Source organism: Geotrypetes seraphini, chromosome 1 (assembly GCF_902459505.1).
Source record: "Geotrypetes seraphini chromosome 1, aGeoSer1.1, whole genome shotgun sequence".
Lineage (NCBI taxonomy): Eukaryota > Metazoa > Chordata > Amphibia > Gymnophiona > Dermophiidae > Geotrypetes > Geotrypetes seraphini.
In genome coordinates this window covers 449448756-449465199 of record NC_047084.1, presented here as the reverse complement: position 1 = coordinate 449465199, position 16444 = coordinate 449448756, and the positions used below count along the sequence as shown (strand labels likewise).

The 16444-nt window shown below is 42.4% G+C and overlaps 1 protein-coding gene across 8 annotated transcripts in view; it reads left to right on the top strand.

The window, feature by feature from the left end:
- Nucleotides 1–16444, top strand: part of PLXNB3 (plexin B3) — a 119605-nt gene that overhangs the window by 91663 nt on the left and 11498 nt on the right. For all 8 annotated transcript variants that reach the window (XM_033920935.1, XM_033920911.1, XM_033920902.1 and 5 more), the window contains 6 exons: nucleotides 558–873; nucleotides 973–1076; nucleotides 4552–4642; nucleotides 6862–7028; nucleotides 7109–7269; nucleotides 11079–11226. In XM_033920935.1, the coding sequence (XP_033776826.1) occupies nucleotides 558–873; nucleotides 973–1076; nucleotides 4552–4642; nucleotides 6862–7028; nucleotides 7109–7269; nucleotides 11079–11226 (987 nt within the window). The remainder of the gene's footprint in view (nucleotides 1–557; nucleotides 874–972; nucleotides 1077–4551; nucleotides 4643–6861; nucleotides 7029–7108; nucleotides 7270–11078; nucleotides 11227–16444) is intronic.

Sequence of the window (16444 nt, the reverse complement as noted above, 5' to 3'; positions counted from 1 at the left end):
CGCGAGAAGCAGGCTAGAGAAGCTGCTTGTGCTGGTTAAGATTTAAAGAGGTATGGGGATGGGGAGGGCATGAGTGTGGCATGGGAGGCGCAGAAGGAGCGGTGGGCATCCCTACCCTTGCAACGCCACTGCTTACATAGGTATGTATGCAGGTGTAAATGCTAGTATTCTAAGCAAGCGCATGGACACAAAAGCAGCATAAATGTTAGTGCCCAGTTTATAGAATTGCCCAGTATTAAAATTTTTACCATTGGTGTCTTATGTCCCAGTACTAGAAAAACTGGTATAACAAATAAGTAACAGCAGAGAGCCATTAAAGGCAAGATGAACTTAGAGGTTTTATCTTCTTTTGCTTCTGTAGGGAAATCACTTAGTACCTAAGGCTCTCAGTACAAATAATATATTTGTATTACCCTAAGCTATCATAAAACCCACATTTTTATCTTCAAGTTTGAAGTTGAAGAAGAAAATGGGAAAACTTCCAGCATAATTTTGCATCCTGAAGCTCTTGAGGATGGCGGGGAGGGTCTGTTCTAACAATTTCTTCTCTTTCACAGGAGGCAGCTGGGGAACCTCTCTACATGCTCTTCCGAGCTATCAAGTACCAGGTAGACAAGGGCCCAGTGGATACAGTGACAGGAAAGGCCAAGCGCACACTTAATGACAGCCGATTGCTGCGGGAGGACATTGAGTACCATGCTATGATGCTGACTGTGCTAGCAAAAAGTGGTAGTGGAGAGTCACAGCAGCAGCGGGTACCTGTGCGAGTTCTCGACACAGACACCATCACCCAGGTCAAGGAAAAAATCTTGGATCAGGTGTACAAGGGCACCCCTTATTCTCAAAGACCAAGTGTGCACTCATTGGACCTGGGTATGATCTTTTCCTACTCTTCTCTGGCTGCCTGATCTTATTTGCTTATGTCTTGATGCTTCACTGTGCTTTTTCTGTACTTTTATTCCTTTATCACAGAGTGGCGCTCTGGAGTTGCAGGTCACCTGACACTTTCTGATGAAGACCTCACTTCTGTGACTCAGAATCAGTGGAAACGCATCAACACACTATATCACTACAAGGTAGGGGAGAGAAGATGGATGCAAAATCAAATTGGGCTGAGTAGGCGGAGTTGAGGAACAGAATCTCTTCATACTGCTCCACTGTAGGATAAATTAGACGGTCAGAATTAAGGCACCTACCTAGTCTAGATTTTTGCTGTTGGTTTTCTGTTTTAAAAATCTAAAGATTATTTCAGGAATTAGGATGGATGTTTTTAATCTGAAGGTGAAGCTCAATCCCTGCCTTTCCAGTGAATGAAATTTAATGTGGACAAGTACAAAAGATATACAGAGGGAAAAACAGTCCAAATTATGTCTGGAAGATGCTAGGTTCCAAATTAGGGGGTCACCACTGAGCACGATTACTACCTCTCGGCTCAACATAGGGTATCTTTTGATGCCAATAATACACAAAGATACGCATTTTCATAAAAATGATATTTATTCAATTTATATCAAAATTAAACTTGAGGTTCAAATTAGAATTAAAATGCCAATTATATGCATTACATTCATTTCCATAAACCATAACCCCCATAATTATTCTGTGTGTGAGGGGGGGGGAGATTCTTTCCCAGGGTCTAAGTGGTCCTTGTGGAGAAAACTTCTCCCATGAACCAAAGCTGGGGACTTGCTTATATACTATTACAATGACTGGTGACATGTCACTTCAGCTTCCAATACTTAGCTAACATGTTCTCTTAGAAGGCGGGGCTATTTCAGACAAAGAAAATTCTTTAGGTTTGAAAGATAACAGAAAGTTTACAAAGTATAGAAGTTAAATATTTCTGTTACAACAATTTCTAAAATATTCCAAATATGTATTTAGGATTACATAAAATCATATGATAATTTGTACTCTTAAAAGGAGAACTCCTTTGCACCACTTATCTTAGTGGAATAAAGCTGACAGTTTACCAAAGTAAAGCAAAACTTGTTTTTCGAAAGAGAGAATGTATCTTATCCTTGACCAGTATCTTTTTTATAGGCTAGCAAAAGATCCTTAGATTCCAGGAAGTATGCATTATTGAAGATAGGCAATAATTTTATACCCTTATAGAAAGATATGAAAATATCTTTCATGAACCAGCATATATTTCTAGTCTTAAAGAATGAAAAAAGCTCTCTGACCAAGGGAATTTTCTCTGGAAAACTGACAGTTTGTCACAGACACAAAACCAACTAATTTCTTCTTCAATACCTCTGCTTTAAGAGCCAGGCAGGCTACTCAAGTTTTACCTAAACTAATAAGAGAAAAGACCAGTTTGTGAACAGAAAAATATTATTAAATTAGGAAAACTTATATTTTAAATCTAATTTTGAGAATATTTCACTGTTTTACCAAAACTCAGGCAGAAAGTCAAATAATTGACCTATATGCTGTCTTGGGCCTCTTGGAATGTCTAGTGTCTATAATCAAGCTTCAAGAACTGAGAATTTCCATGGCAATGATCCAGGAGACTGGCCAAAAGTCAGATAGGTCAAACTGCACATGTTCACACTTCATCTTGATTTTCTAAAGTTTCATAAAGTATCTAAGTTTTTAGAACATTTTTCTGTTCGAATATCACACATGCAATCATTAAGTCAATCATCCTTGGAGCTCTAAGTTTCATACATATTTCACAGATTCAATAATTACCGTATTTTTGATCTATAAGACGCACCTGACGATAAGAGGTAGAAAAACCAAGAAAAAAAAATTCTGAACCAAATGGTTCCCTCTGCCCTGCCCTGTACCCTGTCCCCCCTCTGGTGGTCTAGTGGCAGGCCGGGACAGGGCTCAGGGCAGGCATGCCTAGTGGCAGACAGGTAGGCCCCTCCCCCGGTACCCTTTTCTAATTTTGGCGGTCCAGCACTGTATCGGCAGGAGCTTACTGCGCTCCTGCCTCTCCCTCGCTGGATGGCTGCCTCCTCATCTCTTGTGGCAGAGCAGCACACAAAGCAGGCGTGAGCTTTTTGTGCTCCTGCCTGGTCCCGTGCCGCTCCCTGAATGGCTGCCGTCAGTTCTCATGGGACTTGCGAGAACTGACCACAGCCATTCAAGGAGTGGCGCGGGACCAGGCAGAAGCGTGAAAAGCTCATGCCTGCCTTGTGCGCCGCTCTGCCACAAGAGAAGAGGAGGCAGCCATCCAGTGAGGGAGGGGTAGGAGCACGGAAGGCTGCTGCTGATAGAGCGCTGGACCACTGGAATTTAAAAAAAAAAAAAGGTACCTGTGTGTGTTATATTCGCTCCATAAGATGCACCTACATTTCTACCTACTTTTTTGAGGGAAAAAGTGCATCTTATGGAGCGAAAAATACGGTATTACAGCACATAGAGAAGATTTTAACACACAAACTTCCTTCGCTTAGGAATGTAAAATCATATATCTTTATTATAACTAGGCCAGAAGTCAGAGGCTCCAACCAGTCTCTTGGGCCTACCAGTTAAATATTGAACAAAGAAACACAGAAAACATGGGAATCTGAAGTTTGTTCTAAACTAAACAAAGGGAAGGAGACAGAACTCCTATAATTTTAAGTCTTTACCTCTACAGATATCTAGGCATGTAATCTTTCCTAAATCCTGCTTCACCAGCAAATTACACAAATATATATATATATGTATATATAATTATTCCTATGATTTTCTTACTATTTATTCCCAGTTTTTCTGGCACTTAACTGTATCCTATTTTAAATTTTCTTTATCTCATTCCCAGAAAAGCACCTAACTTTTCATATGCTTTAAATTGGGCGTTGCCTTATCTATCAATTTTATCTCTATCTAGTTTACCCAAAACTATATGGAAAGTAGGTGTCTACATGTAGCAAAATCTACACCCAACTGGGGTCTCTTTTTTTTTTAATGCTTGCATATATCAAACATGCCTTTTACACTGTCCATCTTAGGATGGCTTGCCACACCCTCATTTATTTGAACCAAAGGGCCACATCCTTACCACCCAGGAAAACCATGTAGGTATCATCAATAGTATATTGAAATCTTCTGGTTAGTGTATGGTGGGAGCCAAAAAAGCAAGCAGAACATTAGGCTTTATAGAAAAGATTAGAGAATAAGACTAGGAATATTATAATGCTACACAGTGCAACTGCATCTTGAGTGTTGTATATACTTCTGGCCTCTGCCTCTCAAACAAGATATAGCAAAATTAGGAAAGTTGCAGAGGATAATGACCAAAATGATAAAGGGGATGAAATGACTTTTTTGAGGAAATGTCTCTAAACTGTTCTTAAGACAGACTTGGGAGAAACCCACTACTTATCCCTGGAGGTAAGCAACATTAGCTATAGCTACATCTTGGGATCATGTTAGGTATTTGTGACTTTAACTGACCTCTACGGACAGCAGGATCCTAGGCTTGATGGACTACTGCTCTGACTCACTAGGACAATTTTATGTTCTTACGTGAGAAGGGTATGCATTGTCTTCAACTCTTCTTATCTATTCTTTTTCTTATGACTTGCTCTCTTGTTTCTGTTCTTTTCAAAGGTCCCTGATGGTGCTACTGTAGCCCTAATACCCCGATTGCATAACAATATATTGGATAATGGGACTAACCAGAGCTTCCTGTCTGGAGAACGTAAGTACTTGCTGTTTCTGATCCAACCCTCTGTTGGCACTGGAATTTAATGTAATAAATGCGTCCCATGAGAATCGGAGAAAAGTAGAACTGAAAAGGACTGCAGAAGTAGTGTGTGTGTTTAACTCTTTCCATTGCTTAAAAACTAGATTAGGGGGGGTCCAGATTCCATCAGTGGTGCTCAGTGATTTTCTGACTGCCACTGGAGGCTTTGTCAGGGCTTTGGCATTGAATTTCCAGATTTGAAGAGCCAACTAAAACATAGCCAGTTAAATGCATTGTTCAACATTTTAACAGTTACCTTGGCTGGTTAAGTGCTGAATATCAGCACTTAACCAGCCAAGTGCCAATTCCACCTTGGGAATGCCCCCAAAATAGCTGGTTTTGCTTTTAGTACTAACTGGTCATTTTCAGCAGCACTAACCAGTTAAGTACCATTATTATATCGAACACTGCTCAATGTCTGTTTTCAAATTTCTTACTGTAAGTATCCTTGATTCTTCAGTGTCCGTTCTCAAATTATTACTACGAGTATTCTTTTGCTATCAGTCTAGAACTTCAGATCATTCGGAATATAACTATAAAAATAAATACCCGTATTTTTTGCAGTATAAGACACACCTAGGTTTAGAAGAGAAAAACAAGAAAAAAAAATATTCTGAACCAAATGTTGTACTAATATATTTAATAAAATATAGCTGAATAATATTTCAACCATGTAAAGTCAACAGCGGTATTAAGAACCATCATCATTGTCATTAACAAATGAGGAGAGACTTTAAGGTTCAAGCACTCTTCGAATTTTATAGACTCTGCACTCAGCCCCCTTCCCTGCCAGTCTCTGAACCCAGCCCCCTTAATCTCCTTCCCTGCCAGGCTCTGCACCCTATCCCCTCTCCCTGTCAGACTCTGTACCCTGTCCCACCTCCCTGCCCTGTACCCTGATGGTCTAGTGGTAGGCCGGGACAGGAGAGATCTTGTTCCAGCTGACTAACAATTTTTTACCCCTCCCCCCATACCTTTTTAAATCTTGGTGGTCCAGCGGAGTATCGGCAGGAATGTCTCATGCTGAGCCCTTCCCTCGCTGGATGGATCTTGTGGCGCAAAAGGCAGGAGCGAGCTTAACACACTCCAGCCTGGGCCCACGCCGCTTCCTGAATGGCTGCCGTCAGTTCTCGTATCATATAAGTGACATCATGGTCTGTAATGCAATATTCACTCCATAAGTTGCACAGACATTTCCATCCACTTTTTTGGAGGAAAAAAACGTCTTATGGAGTGAAAAATACGGTAAGTACTGCTGAAAATTACCAGTTACCCCAAAGAGGTGATTTAACAGACAAGAGCCGTTTCTTTGAATATTAATCCCTAGTTTTTTTTTCATTTGATATACTGCTATTCACTGATTCACAGACGAAGGTAGTTTACAATTATAACAAAAGTTAAAAAAGATTAGTTTTCATAAACTGGAAATGGAAAACATAAAATAGAAAAAGAACTACATGCATAGGACAGAAACCAAGCATTCCAAAAGAAAGAGAAGGTGGTGATGCATATTGCAGTTAATGTGCTATTGATTTGTGTTTGAGTCTTAGCGACTTGATGAACATCAAGTTTTTGTGGCAGAATATAGAAGTAGAATGCTGGATCTTTCTTCTGCGCAGTATAAATTCAATGTTGTCACCATTGTCGTGTCAAACATGATTTTCTGCCTCCAACACTGGCCATCTGCTGCTGCTCAGATTAGCCCAGCTATCACCCATGGTCAGCTGTGAGTCTTGAAATTCAATGCTGGGGTTGTATCTGACATTAAATTTCCATTCAATGTTCAGCTGTGTTTGACATAGCCAGCTGGCCGGTTAGGTCATAGCGGCCAGTGATAGACCGGCTATTTAGGTGGGTCTATCTGGCCGCTAAATGAATATTGGTGCTGACCGGCTATGTCACGTGACATAGCTGGTGACCAGGCTAAGCACTGACTGGGATATTCAACAGGAGATATCTGGCTATTTCTTGCTGAATTTTAGTGGTTAGCCAGCTTGGTGCTATTTAACCGGCCAGTAGCCATTCCTGCCCAGCCAAATAGCACTGAATATCGGGCTGTATTGTACTTTCTTATCCACTCCTTAATGTTTGCATTCTGTAGGGTAGTTTCTTGTACCCCATGCATCATGGGATGCCTATGTATGCTGAAATTTTCTCCGTATCTCTCTCTCCAGAGACCCCAATGCTGGAAGATGGTGAAGAAGGTGGCATTAAATTGTGGCACTTGGTTAAAGCCACCGAGGAACCTGAGATGTCCAGGCAACGCCGAAGCAGCCTGAGGGAGCGTGAGAGAGCCAAAGCTATTCCAGAAATATACCTGACACGCCTGCTGTCCATGAAGGTAAGGAGACAAAGGATGAAAATTTTGATAATAGGGAGGAAAGATGGTCTTCACTGACTGCTGCCTTTATTGCTTTGTAGGGAACCTTACAGAAGTTTGTGGATGACACGTTCCAAGTTATCCTCTGTGTAAACCGACCTGTTCCCATTGCAGTGAAGTACTACTTTGACTTCCTGGATGAGATGGCAGACAAGCATAGTATTGAAGACCAGGAAACCATCCACATCTGGAAAACCCACAGGTAGAGGGGGAGAAGGGATTGATATTAATCAAGGGTCTGTTTGTAGATAGGGAGAATACTGGCAGATAATAAAAAACCAGATAATATTGGGATATTGTTTTTGTTGCTCATAAACCCAAGCTTTCGCTTTATTCCTGGGGCAGAGGCTGTTTGTCCAATGCACATAGCTTGGGGGTGTTTAGGCTTTAGAAAGAAAAGAGGCTCACTCATGGTTTGTGTCTCAACATGGTCTTGTATTAATCTAGCAGGTCTTCAGCATTAACAGTGCCACAATGTCTATTCCAGAAACAAAATACAGAAGAAGCTCAGTTTTAAACCCATGTAAATGCTTCTGGATTGTGTACTCATTTTGTGGGGACCAGGATAGTCTCGGAGGATGTCCAAGATGGAATATTCTTAAAATTGATGATGCCATCTGATGGAACCTGTGTGAGAATGTTCAAAATACCTTGCATGAGCATGTCTTCCCACCTTCTGCTTTCACATAGGACCTAATCAGCTCTGTATTTGGTTTGTTTGTTTTTTTTTGTGGCGCTGTTAGGAAGTTCTTCTGTGGCTCTCTTCAGTTCATGTTGCAATAGCATGTGTGGCAAACCTTTTAGGCAACATTTGTCATTTGTTTCTGTGTAAGTCCTGTTGCTGCTATGCAGAGCCCTAATCTCAGATGAGTTAAGTTTGTTGGTACTTTTTAAACTGCCTTTCTTTTCTACAGCTCACCAGGCCCTCTTAAGCTTTAGAAAATTGGACAGGATAAACTTTTCTCTATCAAGCCGTTTGATAGTGGCTGTTTTTCCCCAATATGTGCCAGAAAAAAACTCCCAGACCATACCCAACACAGATTTCATATCAGTGCCTGCAGTGTTTGGACCCGATCATTATTAATATTCTTGTAAACTTTATTTTCAGAAGTCAAGGCAAAGAATCGGAACTCGGGAGTTCTGAAAAGCAGCACAAAAGGATTTTTAGTGCAGACATTTTGCATTGGGAGCATTGGTCTCTAGAAGCTGCATCAGACACTGGGGATGCAGGATGCATTGAAATCGAGAGGTCTCGACCTCCCTTGACATTGACCACTGACCATTTTAGTAGCCTTCCTCTGTACCAACTCCATCCTGTTTATATCTTTTTGAAGGTGCGGTCTTTAGAATTGTACACAATATTCTAAATGAGTTCTTGCCAAAGTTTTATACAGGGGCATCAATACCGCCTTTTTTCTACTGGCCATACCTCTCCCTATGCACCCTAGCATCCTTCTAGCTTTCGCCGTCACCTTTTTGACCCATTTAGTCATCTTAAGATCATCACATACTACCACTTCCAAGTCCCGCTCTTCTTTCATGCTCAAAATTTCTTCATCCTCTAAACTGTACCATTCCCTTGGATTTTTCAGACCATTCTTCAAGCTCTTCGCTAGGTCCTTCCTCATGCTCACACCACCAGGGATGTTTACTCTATTGCAGACTTTGGTATCATCCGCAGAGAGGCAAATATTACGTGACAGACCTTCAGCAATATCGCTTACAAAAATGTTTTTTTTTAAAAAGAACAGAACCAAGAACTGAACCTTGAGGTACACTAATGGTAACATCCCTTTCCTCAGAGAGATCTCCATTGACCACTACCCCCTTGTCGCCTCCACTCAACCAGTTCTTGACCCAGTCTGACACTTTGGGGCCCATCCCTTGTGCACCCAGTTTATTTATTAGACACCTGTGTGGAACACTGACAAAGGCTTTGCTAAAATCTAAAATCTAGCGTAGTCCCATTATCCAATTCTATGATCACCCAGTCAAAGAAATTGATCAGATTTGTCTGAGAAGACCTTCATCTAGTGCAGGGGTCTCAAAGTCCCTCCTTGAGGGCCTCAATCCAGTCGGTTTTTCAAGATTTCCCCAATGAATATGCATGAGATCTATGTGCATGCACTGCTTTCATTGCTTTGTCCACCTTCAGTTTAGCTTGCTCCTCAAACAGAATCCTCTGAAATTTGATCAGGGTCTATCACACCTCTATCACTATTTAAGTTTGTCTTCTGTGGTCCTACTCCCAGCACTTCAGGACGCACTGGGAGGGAGGGGCCTAAGGCCCTTATTGGCCCAGGTGCCTAAGGCCCCTCCCATAGGTGCCTGGGCCAGTCAGGGCCTTAGGCCCCTTCCCAGTGTATCCCAGGATGTGGGCATCTCTCCCACTGCTTGGGGTGTATGTCAGTTGGCAGTGGGGAGAAATTGGGCATCTTTTCCGCTGCCAAGGGGGGTTGGGGGTGTGTTGGTTGTCAGCGACGCAGCCAGAGAAGGCAGGCATCTCGCCTGCTGAACTTCAATCTGGGATTTTTTATTTTCATAAATTGCATGTCAAAACACACGCCAGTGATGATTTTCACAGTGCTGGCACTGTACCGGCACTTCCAGACCAGTCGCTGATTTTTGTCACCAAAAGCTGCCAAGAAGTTTATATTACATTTAGGAGTTACAACAATGAAATATAAAGTAACCAACCAACTTCTTAAATTCTGAGCATTATTTTGCCACTGTAGCTGAAAAGAGTGTTATCTTATTTTATTAAATGCTAATTTGCAGAAATGAAATCCTATATTTTGACATTTTCAGATCATTGATTGAACCATATCTATGTCATTCTCTTCTTGGTTGAGCTGACAAATTTTCAGCACCCTCTCATACTATGAGATACTTACCAGAGATAGATGTAGTAATCGTTCAATAGAGGGGAACATTGAGTTGCCATTAGAACTACAGTACAGCAGTTTGAAGTACATTACACTTGAGTTAGATACAAGTAGATTGGTGTGATTGTTATGTAGAGTTTGGGGAGGGGGAGCTCTTGTGGTTTCTGGAAGGGTGAAATGCTGTGTGGGTTGCTGTGGAAGAGCATACTTGTTAAGTGTCAATGGAGTGCAATATATATTCTCCAAAAGAAAAATTTTCACTTCTTTTTTGGGGTAGTTAAGTTCTGTCTTGATAATTGTTAGAAGATTGTTCCAGGTCTTGGTACCGAAGTAGGTTAAATATATGCTTGTATTTTACACCTTTGGGAGAGAGAAGGATCAACTGAAATGTTTTAAGCTTTCTGGTTGATATTGACCAGGAGTTGATGAAAAGGTTTATAAGTGGCTCTGCGAAGTTCACATATTGCACAGTTACTTACCGTAACAGGTGTTATCCAGGGACAGCAGGCAGATATTCTCACTGATGTGGGTGACGTCACCGGTGGAGCCCCGGTACAGACACTTGAAAAGTGAATCGCAACTTTAAATTTAGAACGTTCGCGATTAGCCCACACCGCGCATGCACAAGTACCTTTCTGCTCAACATAGGTGCACGGTCCCTCAGTTAAGATAAGCCAGCTAAAAAGCCAAACCGGGGAGGTGGGTGGGTTGTGAGAATATCTGCCTGCTGTCCATGGATAACACCTGTTACGGTAAGTAACTGTGCTTTATCCCAGGACAAACGGGCAGCATATTCTCACTGATGGGTGACCTCCAAGCTAATTAGAAAGGGATGGAGGAAGAGTTGGCCTTTTAAGAAAACAAATTTTGTAAAACTGACTGGCCATACAGTATTTTCAGGCTGTGGTGTGTATTTGTAGCAGCCTTCAAGTAGAGGTGATAGGAATAAAATTGTATTAGAATCTAAGAAAACCTAGAACAGACACAAGTTTGGAGCAGTGATAAAGGGTAAAATCAGAGTTTACAAAGGATGTCATAAAGAATTACAACAAGAGAAGGACTGCTCAGTCTTCTGTCATTATCTGCCATTATATTCTAGTGTTCATCTTTCTCTCTCTGTCCTCAGCCTACTTCTGCGGTTCTGGGTTTTAATTCTGAAGAATCCACAGCTGATATGTGATGTGCAAGTATCTGATAATGTGTATGCTATTTTGTCTGTCATCGCCCAAACGTTCATAGACTCCTGCACTGTTGCAGAGCATAAAGTTGGACGGGTAAGTACATAGTATAAGGTAGGGGTGTGCAGGCCAAAAAATTATGTTTTCTTAGTATTTCTCCAGATAGTTCAAATGAGCAGGTTAACTCTACCAGCAGATGGAGGCTGAGAACACTAACCTCAAAGTGTCCAGCATCAGCCAGTATTCACAGTCTCCAGCAGATAGTAGTTGCTTATGTAGCCCAACTATTGTGGGGTGGATTGGGTGAGTGAATTTTTTTTGGGGGGGAGCAAGAGCTTTCTCTCCTTTCTTCTTGAGTCCTCCTGAAGGGGAAACTGCTCCCCCCTCGCAGTTGTTTTTGGGCTTTGAGGAAGCTGTATTGGGACAGGTTCCCAGCTACCCCAGGTCCTGTCCATTGGGGGTGTCACATCTGGGATGACCAGGTCCCTCTCTCCCTCCCTGACCTTCTCTAATGGAGAGTGGTAGATTGCCTTGCTTCCCCTCCCAACATCTGATGAGGAAACCTAGAGAGCCAGTACACAGTTATTGGGAGTTTTGCTCAATGCCTAGTGACCTTTCTCTTGAACCTAGGTTGGCTTTCAGGTATGTTTCTGCTGCTTCTCCTGTGCCACAGGTGGCCTTTGGTGAGGGAAAGAAGGGGGGACCATGCCATACTGTTTGTTTAGCATGTCTTGGCCAGTCATGGACTGATACTGCTACACATGTCAATCATGCCATGGAGATCTCTGGCAGCACCTGTAAGTTTTGCACCAGGATTATAGAGGAAGCCATGGGGTTGAGTGCAAATACAGCAGTGGCTAGTGCCCCTACATCTACAACAGGAAGAGAGGAGAATGCCCAGCTGACTCGAACAGTGGGGTTATTGCAGCTTTTGGCTTATTTTGCTCAGGTGCCATTGGCAGCATTTTTGCTTTCCTCTGCTGGCAATTCTCTTGAAGCTTTTTTTTTTGGTGGGGGGGGGGGGGTGTTAAGGTTTTTCTCTGCATTTTGTTTAGTCCATGTATAAGGAGGTCAGATCTGAGGCAGATCTGGAGCTGGAGAACTTGTGGCCAGTTCCAAACAGTAGTGTCTGGAGTGTTGTGCTACCTGGGAAGAGGGGAACTCACTTAGGGCTCCCAGTGGCTGGGAGAGCCCTGAGAAGGATCTTCATTCTCCAGGTGAGAGGTTTGTGATCTGTGGAGGAAGATTTCTCTCCTAGCTGTGATGAAGCAGGGAGTGTTCCTCTCTGGATTTGCTGGAAGCTTATCTACACATCCCCATTCAACCAGCTTGATAGCAGTATCTCATCTTTTTTTGTTCTAGGGCAGTATTAGGAATTTTTCATTCTACCATTCAGTTTGGCTATGGCACCAAAACCTTTTCCAAAGTCATAGTCACTGTGGCGGTGGCCTTGTTCAAGGAAGGTATTTTAGATCATCCCTACTTGAATCATTGACTCATTCATGCAAAATCAGTGCAGGATTGCAATAGAACATATGGATCAGTTGTTGGACTTGGATGGTGAACTGCTCCAAAAGCAAGCTTCTCATATCTCAGGGAATTGAGTTACCTGGGTGTCATTTCAGTAACAAACAAGATTTGAGTTTTCTGACAAAGGAGAAGGTGTTGAAGATGCAGGCTCGGATTCCAGGTTGCTTTGAGGATCCAGGCCTTGGGCTTGAGACTATCTTCATAAAAACATAAGAAGATAAGATTTGTCACTGCTGAGTCAGACCAGTGGTCCATCGTGCCCAGCAGTCTGCTCACGCGTCAACCCTTAGATCAAAGACCAGTGCCCTATTTGAGTCTAGCCTTACCTGTATTCTGTTCCAGTAGGAACTTATCCAACCTTTTCTTGAATCCCTGAAAGTTGCTTTCCTCTATAACAGCCTCTGGAAGAGCGTTCCAAATTTCTACCACTCTCTATGTGAAGAAGAACTTCTTACGTTTGTAGGGAATCTGTTCCCTTCTAACTTTAATGAGTGCCTTCTCGTTCTCTTCACCTTAGAGAGGGTGAACAATCTCTCTTTTTCTACTAAGTCAATTTCCTTCAATATCTTTAATGTTTCGATCATGTCCCCTCTCGGTCTCCTCTTTTCAAGGGAGAAGAGGCCCAGTTTCTCTAGCCTCTCATTGTACGGCAACTCCTCCAGTCCCTTAACCATTTTTGTCGCTCTTCTCTGGACTCTTTTGAGTAGTACTATTTTCTTTTCCTGTACTGCGACCAGTGTTGGACGCAGTATTTCAGTTGGGGGCGTACCATGGCCCGGTATAACGGCATGATAACCTTTTCAGATCTGTTTGTGATCCCCTTCTTAATCATTCCTGTTTGCCCTTTTTTCCGCCGCCACTGCGCATTGCGTGGACGGTTTCATTGACTTGTCTACAAATACTCCCAAGTGTCTTTCCTGGGGGCTCTCTCCAAGTATAGCACCGGACATCCTGTATTCGTGCTTATGATTTTTGTAACTGACATGCATCATCTTGCACCTATCCATGTTAAACCTCATTTGCCATTTCGCGGCCCATTCCTCGAATGTGTTTATGTCTCGTTGTAGGTCTTCACAATCCTCCTGTGTCCTCACTACTCTGAATAACTTTGTATTGTCCGCAAATTTAATCACCTCACTCATTGTGCCAATTTCTAGGTCATTTATAAATATGTTGAAGAGCACAGGCCCAAGCACTGAACCAAGCGGCACTCCACTCGTGACACTCTTCCAGTCCAAGTATAGTCCATTTAGCCCACTCTCTGTTTCTTATCTGCCAACCAGTTTTTGATCCACGTGAGTATATCACCCTTGATTCCATGGCTCGCAATTTTTCAAAGTAGACGTTCATGCGGGACCTTATTGAATGCCTTCTGACAATCTAGATATATGATGTTGACTGGGTCGACCTTGTCTATCTGCCTATTTACTCCCTTGAAGAAATGCAGTAAGTTTGTCAAGCAAGATCTTCCTTGGCTGAAGCCGTGATGACTGGTCCTCAAGTGTTGGGCTCCATGGCAGCACCTATAGAGGTGGTCTCATGGGTCAGGGGGCACATTGTAACCATGCAAAGCTCTTTACTGAGCTGGTGGTCCCACCAGTCTCAAGAACGTTAGGTGCATCTCTCCTTGAAGGGGAAGGCTTGGGAGAACTTGGCCTGGTGGTTGCAGAACTCTTATCTTCGTGTGAGGATGCCCATGGAGATCTCAGAGTGGATAGTGGTCACCATGGGCACAAGCCTCAGGGGCTGGGGTGCCCATTGCCTGAACCAGATTGCTCAAGGACAGTGGTTCTTGGATCAGTTGATATGGTCCATCAATAGATTAGAGACTAAAATGATGTGACTGGCCTTCCAACAAATCCTTCAGCATAAGCGTATGGATTCTGTCTGATTCTCCCATAAGCTACCGCTGTGATGTTATCTCGCTATGAGCACATTTCTCCCACCTTAAGAAAATTACATTGGTTATCAGTATCTTTTCATGTTCAATTTAAAATCTTAAACTTGTTCAACAAGGCACCTATGATAATCTGCAAAAAATTTTAAGCCGTTTTTTCGATTATATTAAGGGGAAATGACCCATGAAGGAAGCAGTGGGGCCGTTAGATGACCATGGAATTATGGGAGTACTAAAGGAGGACAAAGCCATTGCTGACAAACTGCGTCTGTATTTACTGACAAGGATATATCCAATATGCCAGAAGCCGACAGGAAACGAAGATGGGAAACTGACAGGGTCGACGGTCAGTCTAGAAGAGGTATGCAGGCAGATTGATAGGTTTAAAAATGATAAATCCCTGGGACCATACGGCATCCATCCGAGGGTAATCGAGGAACTGAAAAGGGTTATAGCTGAACTGCTTTAACTAATAGCCAATCTGTCGATCAAATCAGGAAGGATTCTGGAAGACTGGAAAGTGGTGAATGTTACGATGAACTTCAAGAAAGATTTGAGGGGAGATCCGGGAAACTACAGACCAGTGAGTCTGACTTAGGTACCGGGAAAGATGGTAGAGGTGCTGATAAAAGGCCACATCATTGATCACCTTGATGGACACAATCTGATGAGGACCAGCCAGCAAGGATTCAGCAAAGGAAGATCTTGCTTGACAAACTTACTGCACTTCTGTGAGGGAGTAAATAGGCAGATAGACAAGGGTGACCCGGTCGACATTGTATATCTGGATTTTCAGAAGGCATTTGACAAGGTCCCGTATGAACACATACACATATACACAGACATATATTATTTATATACCACTTATATCCTAAGTGGTTTACATTCAGGTACTTTATCATATTTCCCTATCTGTCCAGGTGGGCTCAAACTCGTATCTAGTGTACCTGGGGCAATTAGGGGATTAAGTGACTTGCCCAGAGTCACAAGAAGCAGAGAGGAATTTGAACCTACAGCCTCAGGGTGCTGAGGCTATAGCTCTAACCCCTGCACCACACACTCCCATAACCTGCTTGTCCGAACTGGTCTGGAGAAACTAAAGGAACAAAAATGATCAGATAAGAACTAATCTCTCTTTAGTTTCGCATATAATTTGTGGTATTTTTTTGTTTGTTTGGATTTTTAATAAAATATTTGTTTTGGGAGTGATGTTAATAGTATGTCCTTTTGCTGACACATGAAAAAATTACACAATTTCAGATTTTTTTCCTGTCATTTCAAATTAAAAACTACATGGGGATCCATATTCTTTAACATAGATAAGGGACATTGAACCTTTCATGACTGTTTTTGCTTAAATTTCATTTTAAATGTCTGAGATTTCAACAGAGGAAGATACTGAGGGGCTGATATTTAGACCACAGGAGACAGCATGGCTTCCTCCAGCAGTCAGCGGTAAACCCAGATGTACAGTGCCAGGGCAATATCTGACCACTGGTATTGACTTTATGGGTTCAGTTCAGCCACCGAAGACATAGCAGACTAAGACGATATTCATTGGCTGGTCGGATTGGATGCTAGACTTAGCCAGTGACCTGATGAACATTGGCGATGACGGCTATGTTGTGTGACATAGCCAGTCACCGGCCATTCCTCTGAGTGGGATATTCAGAGGGAAATAGTCAGCTATTTCCTGCTGAATATCAGTAGTTAGACAGCTTAGCGGCATTTATCCAGCCAGGAGCCATTCCTGGCTGGCTAAATACAGCTAAATGTCGGGCAGTGAGTGTTTAGATAGTTGATGATTTAGAAGAGGCTTTTAATTTATTTGCGGATAACATTTTGTTTGATTGCTTTTTTGGGGGGGCTTGATTTATTTTCTTTTGT